General features: G+C 39.7%; 1 protein-coding gene across 7 annotated transcripts in view; it reads left to right on the top strand.

Moving 5' to 3' along the window:
* The window catches only part of ate1 (arginyltransferase 1), a 134475-nt gene that overhangs the window by 42667 nt on the left and 73646 nt on the right, over positions 1-18162 (top strand). For all 7 annotated transcript variants that reach the window (XM_078413539.1, XM_078413542.1, XM_078413540.1 and 4 more), the window contains one exon: positions 14467-14499. In XM_078413539.1, the coding sequence (XP_078269665.1) occupies positions 14467-14499 (33 nt within the window). The remainder of the gene's footprint in view (positions 1-14466; positions 14500-18162) is intronic.

Raw genomic sequence — 18162 nt, 5'->3', positions numbered from 1 at the left:
GATGGTTCTAGTGTAGTGTTAAAGGTCACTGAAGACAAATGAAGAAAAGTGAGTTTGGACAATGGCAATGACTGTCTCCAATATCTAGTGTTACAGTGTATCATTGTGTCAAGATGTGATTTAGAAAGGACTAGCCGGGCTTGGACCCAACGGGTCCACGCAACCCTCCGTGTAAACCTCTCCTAAGGGCACGGCAACCTCTGTTGGTGCAAGTCTCTCCTGCGGGCCCGGCAACCCTCCCCCAACTGTCGATCCTTGGACCCGTTGCCGGCCGGGGAGTGTCCCCCGGGGCCATGGGCAGACGAGGGGGAGAAGAAAGGGGCGAGGGAGGCACTCACCCGGCCCCGAGCGGCCAGCGCGGCAGCCAGAGCGAACTGTGAACCCGTTGGGTGGAAACCTCTCGCAGCGGCAGCTGGATGGCGACGGCCATCTTCTTTGACCCTCTGCAGCCTCCATGCTGCACCACGGGAGGAAGGTCAGGAGCGGGGCATGCTGGGAGGGGCGTCGGTCCTCCCGGCGGTGGGGGGGGGGGGAAGCGCATTTATTAAAGTTTATAAGTTAATTGCTTTTAAAATGTAACAAAACTTGATCAATCGAGACCGCAGGCAAATGGTAAGTAGGGTGGGCTTAAAATTGTTGCGCTAACGTGTACCGCTTTTGGCTATATTTCGGGTACACACAATCAAACTAACAAAACGACAAACAAGATGAGTTTTAGTAATATAGTAGTAAAGGGTGCACCCGTTGGGCCCAAACCTCGTTTGGGTTCCCATTGTGACGTGGGAAAATCACGTTTTTTTCTTTAAAATAAAAGGCTTTTTTATAGAAATGAAATAAATCTCAACGAAAATCGCGTTTTTTCTTTGAAATAAATGGCGTTAAAAATTTTTTTTTTAAATCTCAATGAAAATGGCATTTTTCCTTTAAAATAATAAAAACAAAATTAAAAAATTAATCTCAATGAAAATCGCGTAGCGTCTTTAAAATAAATGATGTTTTTTAAAATAAAAGAAATCTGAAAAATAATCTGAAAATAAAAGAAATGAAAATGGAGATCTTTAAAAAATTTTTTTTTTTTAATCTTATCTTTAACGTCGTGGCTCTTTATCATGAAAATTCTCCCTTGGAGATCCTCGTGATTGTCCCCTCATTCAGCAGGAGTGGGAGCTCGACTACAACGGCCGTTGCCTTGAGCAGGAAGAAGACCTGGGGACAACCAGCACGCTTTGAGCGGGAAGAGGCGGTGACCAATCAGAGCGGCAGCTGGGCTGTTCCCATGTGGGACCCGGACCAATTGGGTGTCGAGCGGGAGGTCGGGGCCAATCAATCGACCACAAGTGGGAGAATCGTGTTTTTTCTTGAAAATATATGGCTTTTTTAAAATTTTTAATAAATCTCAATGAAAATCGGGTTTTTTCTTAAAAATAAATAGTGTTTTTAAAAAGTAAATAAATCTCAAATGAAAATTGCATTTTTCTTCTTTAAAATAAATGGGGTTTTTTGCATTGGTCTCGCACCCTCCCCTCCCCACTTCCACCCCTTTCCCTCCCCTCCCCTGGTTCCCTCCCCCACCACTCGCCTACTCCATCCCCCCTCCTCCCTTCACCACTCCCCCGCACCCACACCATCCCCCCTCAACCCCCCTTAAAACTCCCCCAAACCTCTCTTGCATTGGTCTAGGAGCATTGGTCTAGCACCCTCCCCTCCCCCTTCCTTTCCCTTCACCCACTCCATCCCCCCCTTATCCCCCCCCTCCTCCCCTCACCCCACCCCCCCTCAACCCCCCTTATCCCCCACTCACCCCCTCCACCCCCTGATTCCCCCTCCCCTCACCCACTCCATCCTCCCTCAACCCCCCCCTTATCCCGCTCCCTCCTCCCCTCCACACGCTGATAGAGCTGCTTCCTCACAGCACTGGAAATCCGAGTTCAATCCTGTATGTGAAGTTTGCTTGTTCTCCGTGTGACCACGTGGGTTTGCTTGTTCTCCGTGTGATCCCTGTGACCACGTGGGTTTTCTCTGGGTGCTCCAGTTTCACCCTACATCCAAAAGATGTGTGGGATTGGAGGTTAATATTCTACTGTAAAATTGTCCTGAATGTGTAGGGAGTGGATGAAACAGTGGGATAATATAGAACTAGTATGATCGATGGTCAACATGGTCTCAGTGGTCAAAAGGGCCTATTTCTGTACTGTATCTCTCAACGACTGTACGAAGGAATTTAATATTAATGTGGCTGGTGCTTGTTTCAAAAACCTCTGTCAGGGAATAATTATATTTAAGAAGGCACACCCGTTGAGACACTGTCCAAATATATAAAGCTAGGGGAAGAATGTTAATGGCATCTACTATATTAAAAAAATGTTGGTCTTCACCCTTGAATGCAAGGGTGAAGACCTTGTCTGAAAGTTTAGATTTGTTTTGTGAGCTAGTAGATTTAATATATTTTCATTTTCATAGGTATTTGATAAGGTGCATCACAGGAGATTATCGCAAGAGGTTTGTCCTTCTGGGATTGAGGGTTATTAATGCGAATAGAAAATTAATGGATGGGAGTAAAAGGTTTTATTTGAAAGACAGTTAATAATTAATGTGCCGAAAGGATTAGTGCTTGGATTTGCAGTTCATAAGCAATGAACGTCAGGGGCCAAATGAAATATATCCAAGTTTACTGACCCAAAGCCAAGCGGTGAAGTGGATTTGAGGAGTGAACAGAAGGACATCTGCGAGTTAACTGATGACCAGAAAGGTGGCAGGTGAAATATAACACCGGAAAGCTTTATCTACTTTGATAATGCACTGAAAAAGCTGATTTTTATTTATTTTTAAAAAAAACAGAGAGACAATAAATCTTGCCCTTTGAAAAGATTTATATGTTTTTCAGCATGACTCACAAAATTAATATCCAAGATAGAGAAAGCAAATTAGAAAGCAAAACGGTACATTGGAATATAAGAGTAAAGAAGCTTCGCTCCATTTATAAAGTAGTTTGCAAGACTACTTCTTAAATATTTTGTTAATCTCCTTGCCAAAGGAGGGTGTACTCAATTTGGGGAGGGTGTGTTGAAGGATCTTCAACAACAATATTTTTATAAAACCTTCAATGCAATAAATCATTTTAAAGATTTCTTAGAAGGGTGGTGAGATAGAAAAGTTTAGAAAGTAAGTTCCTTAGCTTTTCATAGATGCCTAACTAATCAGAATTGAAAGAACATATGTATCTCATAGGTTAAAGAGATGGTGCAGATTACAATTAAATTCAGATTTCAGATTAAAGGGCCTGTCCCACTTAGGCGATTTTAAGGCGACTGACGGCGATTAGGTTGTCACCGACAGTTCGCCGGGGTGTCGCGGGCATGATCGTGAGGAGTCTTCCAAAAATCGTAGTGGATCTCGGCGCGTCGCTGAGAAATCATCCGGTTTGAAATTACTCGGCGACAGCTGGCTTGTTGCCAGGTATCGTTGCTTATTACGGGCGCTGTCGCATGCTGTCCCCAGGTTTGATAGGTTCTCTTAGATGCATTTAGAAACACATAATATTAAAATAAGTAAAGTCATTTCAAAATACCATTAAAAAATTATTTACCGTCAGGACATTTGACAGGTAGATTGGAGGCAACAGTTTGATGGTCAAGTAAGCGTGGGAATTTTTGCCATGTTTATGGTCATCAGCCATTACATTTAAAGTGGCCTCCAAACCCAGAGATGCAAACCTGAAACCATATATGCATCTCCCTTACATTTTCAAAGAATGCCCACACACTTTTCACAAAAATCCACTTAACCCCTTTTAAAATTATTATTTTTTAATACAGCTATTAGTAAATTGGAAGTAAATCCAGTTTATTCCTTGTTACAGTGAAGCTTGGTTTTCAAGTAACCCGGGCAAGATGTTTTATTTCAAAACTCTCAAGTACTTACTGACTTGTCAGTGATTTCAGCGAAAATTAGGACACCGGAGAAGCATTGACAGTGTGGGAATTTTTGCGATGTTTATGGCCTCAGCCGTTACATTTAAAGTGGGCTCCAAACCCAGATATGCAACCCAGAAACCAGATATGCATCTCCCTTACATTTTCAAAGAATGCCCACACACTTTTCACAAAAATCCACTTAACCATTTAAAAAAAAATGTTTTTCAATACAGCTATTAGTAAACTGGAAAACCAGTTTATGCCTTATTACAGTGAAGCTTGGTTTTTAAGTAACCCATACAAAGTGTTATAGTTCAAAACTCTCAAGTACTTACCGACTTGTCAGTGATTTCAGCGAAAATCAGGATGCCGGAGAAGCATTGACAGCGTGGGAATTTTGCGATGTTTCCGAAGATGCTGTAATCTCAACCTGACTTGGCATTGTCATGGTCATTGTCGTCGGGTAAAAGAAAATTTCGGCGATCTGCTACGACTTTGACAGTCGCCGGCAGTCGCCAAAAAAATTGCCTAAGTGGGACAGGCCCTCATGTACACCAGGCGGCAATTAATTGCCTGGTTCGCTTGAACTTTATAAACATTATATGTGATAAAGATAAATACAACTGATGACACATTTAAGCATAAATATAACTGAAATGGCACAAAAATATAGTAAGGTGCAAAAGAATAACCAAATGTTTAAATTAAGTGTAAGAGTACATGGCAAAGCCTCCAGGAAGAGGGTGTGAAAGTGGTGATTGATTCAGGAGTCCGGTAGTAGTGGAGAAGTAGCTGTTAAGTCTGGATGTGCAGACTTTCAAGCTTCTATAGCTTCTCGCAGAAGGCAGAAGTGGAACAATCAAGAGTAGCAATCGTCCTAGACTATGCTTCTGGTGTTCATGATGCAGTGCATGGTGAAGATGAACTGGACAGAGGGACATTATGAGTCTATGATGGTCTAGCCTGTGTTCACTGCAGGTTCAGGCTGTCAGGAGCAGAGCAATTGCCGTCCCTGGTTGAGATGCATCCCGTCAGAATACCTTTTGGAGCACATCTGTGGATGCTTGAGAGAATGCTCGTGGACATGCTAAATCTTTTCAGACACCGAAGAAAGTAATTATGCTGATGCTCTTGATCACTGCATCAGTGTGAAGAGACTAGGTTAGGTTGCTGGTGATATAGATGAGTAGGAATGTGAAACTGTCTCCCAACTCTATGTAGTTCCATTGCCATTGAACTAAGAGATGAGTGACAGTCATCTGGTCAATAACCATTTCATCCGACTTGCCGATGTTAAGGCTAGGTTGTTGTTTTAACACTATGACTGAAATTTCCCAATTTCTTTCCTGTATTTTGTCTCATTGTTGATCTGGCCAACAAAAATGGTATAATTGGCAAACTTACTGATAGAATCAGTTCATAGAATAATTTGATAGCAATTAAATTGGTGTCCGTGCAGGTGAATGAGCACTGGGTAATTGAAATTTGACTTGATTCAGGGCACAGGTAGCAGTATTTTGAAGTTTACAGAAAGTAGAGCAAATTTAGAGGTAACGGACAAGTTTGAGCATTTCAGCAGCAGTTGAATTAAGGCAAGGGTGATATAAGGTAATGGTATTCATAGACAACCATTTTAAAAAATTGATGAATGTGAAGATCAAACGTCGTCATTGAGGCAATCATTATACTATTGGGTGGAAGAGGTCATGCACCAGGGGTTACAGAGAAAGGACAAACAAAAGGGAGAGTTGATGGAGAGTGATTCTTTAGCTGCAGATAGACACAAATAGCTGGAGTAATTCAGCGGGTCAGGCAGCATCTCTGGAGAGAAGGAATGGGTGACTTTTCGGGTCGAGACCTTTCTTCAGTCTGGTTTGGGATAAGGGAAACGAGAGATATAGACAATGATAAGGGAAACGAGAGAATTAGCTGCGACTGATTAATAGGAATGGAATCAACTATCCATTTTGGATGACTAGAAAGGCTTTGTAGGTGGGGGAATTGTTTTAGAATTGGTGATGTGTGGAGAAGGTGTTTACATCCTGAGAAGTCTGTGCTTTCACATCACAATGCCAGCATTTACGCAGACAAACAGCTGCATTTCTGCAGGGACGAATGAGTTGTCATGAATCATATGGCGTGAAAATGGGTCCTTTGGCCCAACTTGCCCATGCCGAACCAACATGTCCCCTCAACATTAGTCTCACCTGCCTGCATTTGGCCCATATCCCTCCAAACCTTTCCTATCCATGTACCTGTCCAAATGTTTCTTAAATGTTGTGATAATATCAGCCTCAACTGCCCCTTCTATCGACACGTGCAAAGCAGCAATCTGCTCTCATGTGGCATCTCTGTTGTGGAGAAGAGCAATATGTTGCCAGCTAACAGCAATCTGTTCTTCACTGGCTTCTCTCAACTCTTCCATAACTACAGTCTGCTCCCGGTACTGAGCAAAACTCTGGCATCAGTTTCACAGAGGCAAAAAAGCTTTCAATGATCTCCACCTGTGCATTTGTGGAACTAGCAAGTCAATTGATCAGTAGAAAAGTTGAAACTGGCTTGCTGTCTCACGTCATCGCAGATGGATTTAAATCATTACCAATTAGGGTAGCAGTAAAGTGGCCTTACAGCACCAAAGACTCGGGTTTGATCCTGACTATGTACGGTCAGTACAGAGTTTGTACGTTCTCTCTGAGGCCGCCTGGGTTTTCTCCGGGTGCTCTGGTTTCCTCCCACATTCCAAAGACGTACAGGTCTTTAGGTTAATTCACAACTGTAAATTGCCCCGAGTGTGTCGGATGAGAAAGTGGGATAACATAGAATTAGTGTATGGGTGATCATTGGTCGGTGCAGACTCGGTGGGCCGAAGGACCTGTTTCCATGTTGTATCTCTAAACTAAATTATACGGAACATAATGAATTGTGTCTACAATGGCACCACAGGTAGAGCTGCTTTCTCACAGCGCCAGAGACCCAGTTTTGACCCTGACGGTGCTGTATGTGCGGAGTTTTCATTTTCTCCCTGGGACCAGTTGCTCCGGTTTCCTCCCACATCCCAAAGATGTGTGGTTTTGTAGGTTAATTGGCCACTATTTAATTGCCCCAGTATGTAGGGAGTGAATGAGAAGGTGTGATAACATAGAACTAGTGTAAAAAAGTTGGCGTTGACTCTGTGGGCTGAGGCCTGTTTCCAAGCTGTCAATACCCTCTAAATTTTACCACTTCTAAATTGGAAATGATACACACTTAGTACTATGTGAATTCCTCTGTGATGCAAGGGATGGACTCATCTTTACTCTTGCCATCTCACAATTTTGTTTGGTAGACCAGATATGTGCCAAATCTTTTGAGGCACATTAATTTCATATTTTGCCTAATGATATGATCTACGCCTTCAGAGGCAGACCAGAAAGTGGAGACTCCATCTGGCAAACCAGTACCATGGACCATTTTTGTCTGGCTGCAGCTCACTCTTATCACGTGTCTTGAGAAACGTTTAACACTTCTGCCCTTGTGACGCCGGTATCTGAATTCATGCCTGGTGATGTCAGGTAAAATGATGCAATGTGTGCTTCATCCACAAGTTCATACGTCTGCTCCTCCATTTCTGCTGTTGCTTCTTCCTGCTATTGCAAAAGGTGGGAATGTGGGAACTTGTGGTCATTTTGGGTCATGCTAGAGAGCATGCATTATAATGGTAAAAGCATGGCTATTCTTTATTCCTGAGCCTGGTGCGGAAATAGCAAGTGTAGTCACTTTCAGGAAGCGAAGGGTGATGAGAGACCGTTGGGATACTTGCATATCAAGGAAACTCTACTGGGAAAATCAGAAAATACTGCAAGACGCTGGAAATCTGTAATAAAAGCAGAAAATGCTGAAAACAATCTCCAGCCATTTATTTTTTATCAATGAGTTAATGCGCTAGTTAAAATCAGATTATGTTTCTTTGTCTGTGTTTGTGTTGCGAATGGCAGGGTGGTGAGAATTTGCCCAACCGGTCAAAGTTCACTAATGGGAGGACAAAACAAAAAGGTCCCAAATAAATGGCTGGCAGAAACGGCCAGGTCCAAGAATGATAAATAAAGTGAGCTAATTACCGGAAGGTTGAAGGTTTGATAGAGTCCAGAAGGCTGCCAGGCACAAGATTAAGGGTTCTCCCTCAAGTTTATGTTGGACCTTGTTGTAACAGTGCAGGAAGCCACAGTTCAACAGTGAAGGACTTCCTTAGCTAAGACTGGTGCATGGGCCTGGGTTGTCCAACAGCTATCAGGATGAAGATCCTCTCCAGGGACACCCATCATTTTTAGTGGTCAAGGCAACAGATAGGTCATTTCTTTCTATTCTTTTCCCTGCTCTGTTCAAGAGCTGATCAACAAGACTGATGTTCGAAAGTAGTTTTGAGACAGAATGAACTGTTTCTTTAGATTTATTATGTTGCTTAACTATTTAGACCGATAAAACTGTGATTGACAGCCAGACAACCATACAAGCTGTTGGTTGATTAATGAACAAATTTAATTGCTGATGATTTGGATCAAGAAGATGATCCTTCAGTTTTCATTGCTAACGGTTGGAATTAAACTATATTTGGAATGATATAATGAAATTGAAATAATGGACCAATTATTTCAATTTAATTATATCATTCCAAATATCAGTTTATCATCCAAATATCATCCAAATCATTCAGTTGATGATCTGCAAGTTTAGATAACTTGATGCTTTTTTGTTTAGATTGTCAGATTTAATTTGGTTATTCACAGTTCACAAGACAATAAATGGAACTTTTATAAATCTACTAAACTATAGATCTTTAATGTTTTGACTGAATACTTCATCGGTGATTTAAGAACTAGTATTTATTACCTCAGATTCTTTGCAGAGAAAAGTAAATAAACATTGTTGGGCTTTGATGCATTTAAGTTGCCAGCTTTAAATATTTGTTTAAGAGACCATTTAAAATTGTATTTGTGGAATTACGTTTTGATGCTTATTTTTCCTGGTCAGGATTTTTTACATATTGGAATTTAATGCAAAATATCAAAGGTTTGTAGATAAGATTTTCGTAACACTATGAACCTTCAAACTTTTCAAAGGGATCCTGAATCGCGAGCCGTAACCATGCTTCAGTGCCTTGGATTAGAACGTTTTTGATTTGCTTTACATTCGCAATGACAGCTTCATCAAATATAAATGTCCCCCACAGCTTCTAATATAAAGATAGCTGTATAACCTTTAACCTGTGCATAACTAAATATTAGCTTTGGCACATTAATCACGGAGGAAAACAAATCATTTTTTGAAGCAAAAATAGAGATGCATGTAATAAATAATAGCATTCAAATTTGTAGTTAGCTAAATAGTAGCATGATAATAAATGGTAGCATTCAGAAATGAAGGTTTTGAAATGTGCTCAGACACTTCAGCTTAATAGGAGATATTGGGACACAGGGCTGTACATAACAACAATAGAGACCAACTTTTTGGTTATGCTGAGTAGTAATGTAATATCTCCGAAGCAATCATTAAAAATGTGTCCAAATGATGTGTTTCTGAATAGGTCTGATTTGAAGGAAGAGTTTATAATAGTATTGCATTATGTTACTGTAAATTGATTTGATGTTGAATTTCAAATTATCAAATAGATATATTGTAAACCAAATATATTTCTCATTTGATTCCCAACTTGAAATTGCTATATTTTTTTCTGGTAATTTCTTGTATATGTTCGGCTCTACCTCTCTTTTCTTGAAGATGTTCATACATGTGTGTGTAACCAGATTCTGATGGATTGGATCCCTCTTTATAATTACACCCAGAGCTGTCCTGGTAATAGCATTAAACATTTGTGACCTGTGGATCTAATTGACTTCCAGGCCTCATTCTACAGCCGCCCCATGTAGCAGAGTTGTCAAGCAAACATCTGGTACTGGATCCTGAGGTCTTGCTCAAGGACTATAACAACCTGTCAAGAATCCCTTTAACTGTTTTTAAATAACTTTTAATCAAAGACATTTTAAAACAGTAGATATAAACAGACAAACAATAATCACTAAAACAAAATCCTTACATAAGCTGAAGGACCAAATTCAAAATGTATCTGGCACCTCAGCTACAGGATTAGCACCACATAGCCCATCACTGGGTCCAGTATTGTATCTGGAGACCAAGTCCACTGACGTTTGACCTCCAGTGCTTTCTGGATTTCCACTTTAGTACAAGTCGGGTCACTGCAGCTTCATTGTAATCATTTCCGATTGTCCCTTCCAAATGTCTATTCTTTTTGAGTTTAATAAAAAAATATGACATTGGGAAGTAAATGAGGGAGGAGAACATTTGAATAGCTTCTTCAATGAACTAGCAAACCACGATTTGCTGAATAGCCTTTTTCTCTGCTCTAGTGTAAACTCGGAGGTTAGCCTTTGGAATTTTAATACGGTCAAATATGCTAACGTTTCTGAATGCATACTACATTTCTCAGAAGATGATAGATCAAGTTCAGAAAACTATCCAAATAGCTTTATTAATAGGGTCATTGTGTGCAAAAAGAGAATGAAAAATAAGCTCTTTTGGAATCAATTACAGTTATACACACTACCCTTCAGGGATAATGTCAACGCCATGAAGAGGATACTGAGAAGAGTTACCAGAATAAAAATAAATACCATTCACGAATTGGAGGAACTAGAATTTGAATGAGTTTTATGGCACTGGATTGAGTAAATAAGGATAAAATCTTCATTGACAAGATGATTAATAAACAAGCATTTTTTCAAATAGCTGAAACGAAAATAAGAACTTTTCTTTTTTACATTGTATTTTATAGTAAATGTACTGCCTGAGATAATGGTGAAAGTACTTTGGATTTTTGAAAAAAAATGGTTATGTACTTGAAGTGCTTGCAGAGTGCTCTGATGAGAAAATGTAGTGAGACTAATTGGATAACTTTCAAAGAAGTGGTGGAGTCACTATGGGATGTAAAATACTTCACAATAATTTTGCATTGCCTGGTGTGGATGTCACTGATAATTTGCTGCTGGGCAATATAATTTCATGCTGTAGATGTTGTGATATCCAGAAAATGAGCTGGGTCATGAATTCTGCAGAAACCTGAATTTGTTTTATGTGGTCAGACATTGGTCGAATGTTAGAGTGCAAACCTGTTTCGCAATTATATTTTTAATAGAGTCAAGAGTGTTTTATTGATTGATGATTTTATTGCTTAGGAATGTACCTGCCCTTTTTTTTGCGCACACACAATTTTAATACCCAAGCGATACACACTTCTATCTGCTCGGGTGTATACAGTTACGGCAACTCAACTTTGTAGCAAAGTTGTAGACTGTGCATATTGCTGGTTGGATCCCATCCATATCAGAACTAACCTGAGGCTCTAAAACTTAATTTTAAAGGCACCCCCCCTTAAAAACAATTGAGATTTGCTAATGCAACTGAATACATTTGGCATTCTGAATCAATTGATGAGCAACTGCGACAAAATGCTGCAAATAGAGCTCATACATTACAGGCTGACTAAAAATCCTACCATCTCTGTGATGCAAAGACAGTCCAAATTGCAATTTCTATAGATCTAAACGTGTTTCTGCTTTGGGTCTGTTGAAGTTTTGTAAGACCTTAAAATGTCCAGCAGCATTTGGTAAGAGAGATGCTAAGTCATGTGTCACTCCCCCAAATGGTGCCTTCATTTAAATTACTTATACAAAAATTCTTGTTAAAATTATTTTGCCAAACTAAAGTGAAGGAGTGCCATTAATTACTTGTGAAATGTGAGGTGGAGCACATTTAATGTTGACGTTATAATCTTTTGGTTCCACTATAATGTATAGGTCAGGAACTTTTGTGCAATTATTTGCAACAGATGTTGGATATTATTCACAAATATAACAATGTTTTTGTAACTCCTGTGCCTTTACAAAGGAATGTCTGCTGTAGTTTATATAGACAATACCCAAATCTCAGATGAATCACATCAGCTAATCAGATTTCTTTCCCAAAGAAGTGTCTTTGGCACAGTTCAGTGGCTTTAAGGTTATACACACTGACTACCAACTAACAGCAATAAACTTTTAACTCCTGAATGCATGCTGACGTCAGACTTTCATTCCACTGGCGCCAGGATTTACTTAAATAGCTTAATGGACAGATGGATCCCAGGATCTTGAAATATGACAGTTTTGAGAAGTAAATTTCAGTATTAAGTTCACTCTGCTTATCTTTGATAGAAGTAAATTGTTTAAAGGTTTATGACACCATGGTGTGACAGATTGCAACTATTGGTTAGTCATCATAATGGAAGAAGTGTTGCCTACAATTTCATCAGCATATGTAATGGAAACTGGTGTCAATTGTTTACCACTCCAATTTAAGTTTAACATTGTTAAATATCCTGTTTTAGATGACTGCTGTAAACTGAGGATTTCTTTATTCTTAAAGCTGAATATAGCTGTAAGTCCCTCTGTAAGAGAATCAACTCGGATAAATTCAGAAATATGAGATGATATCGAGATTGTTAATAAAATGAACCTGAATTTGCTGTGAAATTGTGCTGTAGTACTCAGTCCTCACAACAAGAATCATTCATAGGTGATTGTTCATGAAAATATGGAGAAGGTAAATTACTCTGCTGTGACTGATTGGCAGCTTTGTCACTACAAATCTGTCCAAAATCGGTAAATGGCTGCATGCACCACACAGTCGCCCATTATGAGCAGACTGTTACTGATCACCAGGCCATCATCTTCCACACTGCTAGCAATCTTTTCACCTCTGGCAATCTCCCTCCACAACCTCCATCCTTTTGGTTCCCCAGCCCTGCACTGCCCGCTTCTATCTCCTTCTTAAAATCCACAAACAGGACTACCCTGCAGAACCATGTTTTTCTGCTTGCTCCTGCCCCATGAAACTTTTCTCCAAATATCTTAATTCTATCCTATCCCCCGTTGTCCAATCCCTTCCAACCTACCAATCATCCTCGACACCTCACACCCTTCAACTATTCAATAACTTTCAATTTATAAGCCCCCATCTTTGCCATGGACATCCAGTCCCTCTACACTTCCAACCCCCACCTTGAAGGTGTCCAAGCTCTCCAGTTCATCCTTGAATGGAGATCCAATCAGTTTCCCTCTGCTAACGCTCTCCTCTGCCTGGCACAACCTGTCCTCTCCCACAACAACATCTCTTTTGACTCCTCTCACTTGCCTCAAGTTAAAGGTGCAGCCATGGGCACTCACTTGGGCCCCAGCTGAGCCTGCCTTTTTATTGGTTACACCAAACAGTTGTTCCAAACTGGCACCATCCCCCAATTCTTTCTCCGCTACATCGACGACTGTATCGGGGCTGCCTCCTACCCCCATGCAGATCATTTAGCTACCACGAAAAAAACCTCAAGCTTGAAATCTTTTAATTATTTACCCAAGTAATATGTAAATAGACACGAGGATAAATATTTTTGGGAGGTCAGCTTGTAATTTGAGGAGTAGAATGATTTTATGTTGAAACAAAAAGGAATTTATCACTGGACTCTTGCAGAATCAGGTTGGGACCAAGATTCTATGGTTAAGTGGGGCACTTGGTTTGAACATCGACAGTGAAGAGCTTTGCGGTGAAGAGCTCTAGTGGAAGGGAGGGGGAATAAATAAATAATCCTGAAATAAACCTAAGATTGTTGTAAATAATATTATTTACAATATTATTATAAGTTAATAATATTATTAATATTATAAATTATTATAAATTATGAAAATGAAACTTTCCCAGATGTCTGCCTGCTCTTCCTCTGCACACTTGGTCATTCAAATGTGAGTCCTTCACCATCGACAGCCATACATGCAGCTTCAAAGCATTTCCTCTGTTAATATATTCTTCAAAACCTAACTCTTTTATTAGATAGACACAAAGCTGCAGTAACTCAGCGGGACAGGCAGCATCTCTGGAGAGAAAGAATGGGTGGCGTTTCGGGTCGAGACCCTTCTTCAGATTTAGGTCATTTGACCTAGTATTGTGCGGCTAGCATTTCTGTTTGATTATTCTTTCTCATGAAGGACTTTGGGACATAACTGCTTTCTTAGACATCTTCGGCATGTGGAGATCCTGTTTTTTGTTTTGAATATTAGTTCGTAAAAAAAGCCATATTTAAAGAAAACTGTAAATTAACTACAGATTGAATTTATCATTGCCACAGCAATCTGCAGCTAATCTGTCAGATTCTCTTTACAAAGCTACTTTCTTGTATTTTAGGGTAATGTGGGAGCATGTAAATAGTGCATTATAGAACAATTCAATTTCAGGAATGAACCGTCTGCCTTATATATAAACTTAGAATATTTGGTATTAGGAACACTTATATTGTTAGAATGCTATACATAATAAACCATGAGCTGGTAATTATAATTAAGAGTAGAATATAGCTGTTATGTATTATGAGTATAGTAGTTTACATTATTACCGTGTTACTTTCCATTAATGCCAGACTTAATTTGATTATTTTCTCTTTTTTCCATGCAATGAATGCTGATTTATCTGACCACAGTATACACGATTCCTTTGTCAGTCTCCACTCCAGGTAAGATCCACATTATATTTATTTGTATGGGTTTTTTAAAAGTTGAAAATTGAGATGCAGGAGCAAAGCCAAAAATATTAATTTGGGTTGTTTTTGAACGATCATCTACAATTTTCTACTTCAGACTCGAAGTTGAGATTTCCTTGAAGCCTTAAGTTGCGAGTTCAGTATTTTCTTTGAACTGAATTGGTACGTAGAATTATCATCAGCAGTAAAGTGAACTAGCATTAAAGATTATTTCATATTTTGACTAATGCAGTATCGTTTCATGGGTCAAAAATCTCTGTCTGTTCTTGTGAAATTCAATGCAAAATTGAGTGTGAGTGTACATCTCCGGATTTAACTTAGGCTCTCATTTTATATGCACAATTGCATGATTGGGATAATTTACATCGATTTGAATCAATATAAAAGGCAGCACTGTTTCTAAAATAAACCAACTCTAAGGCAAATGAAGCTAATAATACTTCACAGATGTATGTGAACATATTTGACTTTGTGCGGCTGTAGAGAGTTGTTGGTATTTGGAGGTAAAATAGTAACAAAGGTGATGTGCCCATGTTTTACATGTTGAAAGACTTGCAAATGCATCCTGCGCTCTAATCTCTCTCTCGTCTTTCCATCTTTCACACCTTCTTTTCTCCCACTTCCCCTCTCCTCTGTCTCCCCACGCCTCAGTCTTGTTCTATGTATCAATTATTCTGGCTGAATTTTGAGACCAATATTGTCAAAGGGATCCAAAGAAAATTATTAGTGCTTCTGAATATTTCAGTCACAACTGTTTTATTTCCTTTTGCCTGTGGATCGTGACATAAACGCGCTGTCACCAGGAATTGTAATGTTAATGGGTCCATTTCTGTGCAATTGTGAAATGTTGGCACTGTATGCAATCCAACATGCAGGTGTGTGCTTTGTTTTTTTTTATTAGTTCTCTCTCAATCCTAATGTAGTTGTTCTCTTTGTGAAAGTGCAAATGCAAATACTTGTACAGTTGTTGATGTTTCAGGATTGAATTATTGCAGGAGGACAATGCTGCAAAAACATGGCACCACATCTGTTGATGTACCAGATTTGAAACCACAAAGCAGCTTAGGTTCACGAGGTTAATCCCCGGGATGGCGGAACTGCCACATGAGGAACGATTGGAAAGACTGGGCTTGTATTCACTGGAGTTTAGAAGGATGAGAGGGGATCTTATAGAAACATATAAAATTATCAAAGAACTGGACAAGCTAGATGCAGGAAAAAATTTCCCAATGTTGGGCGAGTCCAGAACCAGGGGCCACAGTCTAAGAATAAAGGGGAGGCCATTTAAAACTGAGATGAGGAAAAACTTTTTTACCCAGAGAGACGTGGATTTGTGGAATCCTCTGCCACAGAAGGCAGTGAAGGCAAATTCACTGGGGGAATTTAAAAGAGTGTTAGATAGAACTCTTGGGGCTAGCAGAATCAAGGGGTATGGGGAGAAGGCAGGCACGGGTTTACTGATTGTGGATGATCAGCCATGATCACAATGAATGGCGGTGCTGGCTTGAAGGGCCGAATGGCCTCCTCTTGCACCTATTTTCTACGTTTCTATGTTTAAGTAAATGTACTTAGATGAACTCTTAACATAGTGCGTAGCAAGACAGACACAAAAAACTGCAGAAGCTGAAATCGTAAGCAAAACAAAATTGCTGGAGGAAGTCAGTGGGTCAGACAGCTTCTGTGAGGGAATGAACATGCGATGCTTCAGGTCGTGACCCATCTTCAGACATGAGTCCGAAGAGTTCTGACCCGAGATGTGTCTGAGCATTCCCTCTGTGATGCTGCTTGACTGATTACTAGTAGCCCACAACAGGGCTTTACTTACACAAGGTAACCACTAATTTCTTGTAATTGGAGGTTAAATACAATTTAAATCACAAGCATCAATAACTCTTTTCCCAAAGTTTATTTCCCTCATTCTTCAACTTCATTTGAGCCTCCCTCTCCCCTGATTTTCTGTTTGTTTATAACCTTCTCCATTTTCACTGCCTTTTCCACCTTAGCCTAATGCCTCCAGTTTTGTGCTCCTATAAAACGAAGCAAAGTGCTGAAAAGGTGTTTAATTTTAACGTTCACACTAGATAACGCATTTAAACACAATGATTTGTTGAAAAAAATGTTCAAAGTCAGGACATCGAATCCCAGAAACATCCCAAAATCTTATGGTCCGGGAAATAAATAACCTTTGATTTATTAAGTGATTTGGTTTGGTGTCTCTGCCTCTGAGCTGTTCTCCAATACCAAACAAAATAAATCACCTATAAATTTAAATGCTTGATGCTACTTTTTCCAGAGTTAGCTGACAGAAAATCTATTTTTCTTCCAAGTAAAAAAGCCATCATTTAAGAATGTAAGAAGAGGAAGTAGGCCATTCAGCCCTTCATGTCTGCTCGACATCATTAAGATAATTTTACCTCTGTGTCCCATTTCTACACCATTCACCTATTCCTGATCAGTTATTTTGAGATTGTGACCCCGGAGTCTAGACATTCCAACCAGGGATAACGGCAACTCCACCTCAACCAAATCATGAGTGTTAAGAATTTTATATTTTTCAATGAGACCACCAATGCTTCTATGTTGAGTATAAGCCTTAGCTGCTTAATGTCATTGCAATTGAAAACTCCTCATCCCAGAAGTCGACCTGATGAAACTTTGCTGCACCTTCAACTGCGAGTATTCTACCTAGAGTAAGGAGGCTAGACCTATGTGCATTATTCCAGATAATGCCGCCAGACTTTTTATAATTAGAGCAATGTGTGTTAGGGGATGTGAATGTTGGGTCATTACTAAGAATTGCTGCTGGGTGGGGTTTTCCCAGTGTGTTCCAAAGTGACAAGTAATTTTAGTTGTGAAATTGCTGAGAGATGCGTTTTGTTAATGTGATCCTGTGCATGTGTGTGAGATCATTAAACTTTTTCCAGCCGTAAAAATTGGTCCAGGGAACTTAACTCCTGAAATTGACCCAACTGGTTAGCTCCTCTTACTGGGTTCTTCATTTTGTACCTGAATTACTTTTCAGAGCCCCAGCCTTATTCTGCTCCCTGAGCTGCAAAAAGCCCACAAGCAGTGATTGAAGGTGTGACGATCTCTTATAAGAGGCGCACACATGGTGTGTGTTTAGCACAGGTTAGTTTCAGAAGGCTTGTAAAAACTGTGAAATTACTTGTGGTTTCTGTGCAGTAATGGGTAAAAGATTATGATTAGGTCTGCATAAAGTGTTTCAATCCTTGCACTGGTCTCCCACACAGCATCATCTCAGTGTGTGTTTTTAGAAGTTAAATTTCGGGCCCTCTGACTTTGCACCACACTGTTTGGAGTTCCGCACTGGTTTATTCAAAAACGTTGTTTTAGCTTATCTGGGTATTATGAACAATGCCAGTTTTTTAGTTCTCTGGTAATAAATAATTGAACTCTTACATTTCACTAGATATTGGTTTTAACACCTGATTTCTTTAAGAAATTGTTTAAATTACGCATTTAGAAAACTAGTTCAAATTAAATGTAAGCTCCCTTTTTTCAGTTAGCACCTTACTGAATTGGGACATCCTTGATAATTTAATGTTTATCAGTAACAACTGGAAATTAAGTTGATATTTTGCTATTATACAAACGTGTTAATTCAGTGGAGTCAAC

Source organism: Rhinoraja longicauda, chromosome 16, assembly GCF_053455715.1.
Source record: "Rhinoraja longicauda isolate Sanriku21f chromosome 16, sRhiLon1.1, whole genome shotgun sequence".
Taxonomy (NCBI): Eukaryota; Metazoa; Chordata; class Chondrichthyes; order Rajiformes; family Arhynchobatidae; genus Rhinoraja; species Rhinoraja longicauda.
This window is presented reverse-complemented; position numbering and strand designations above follow the sequence as displayed.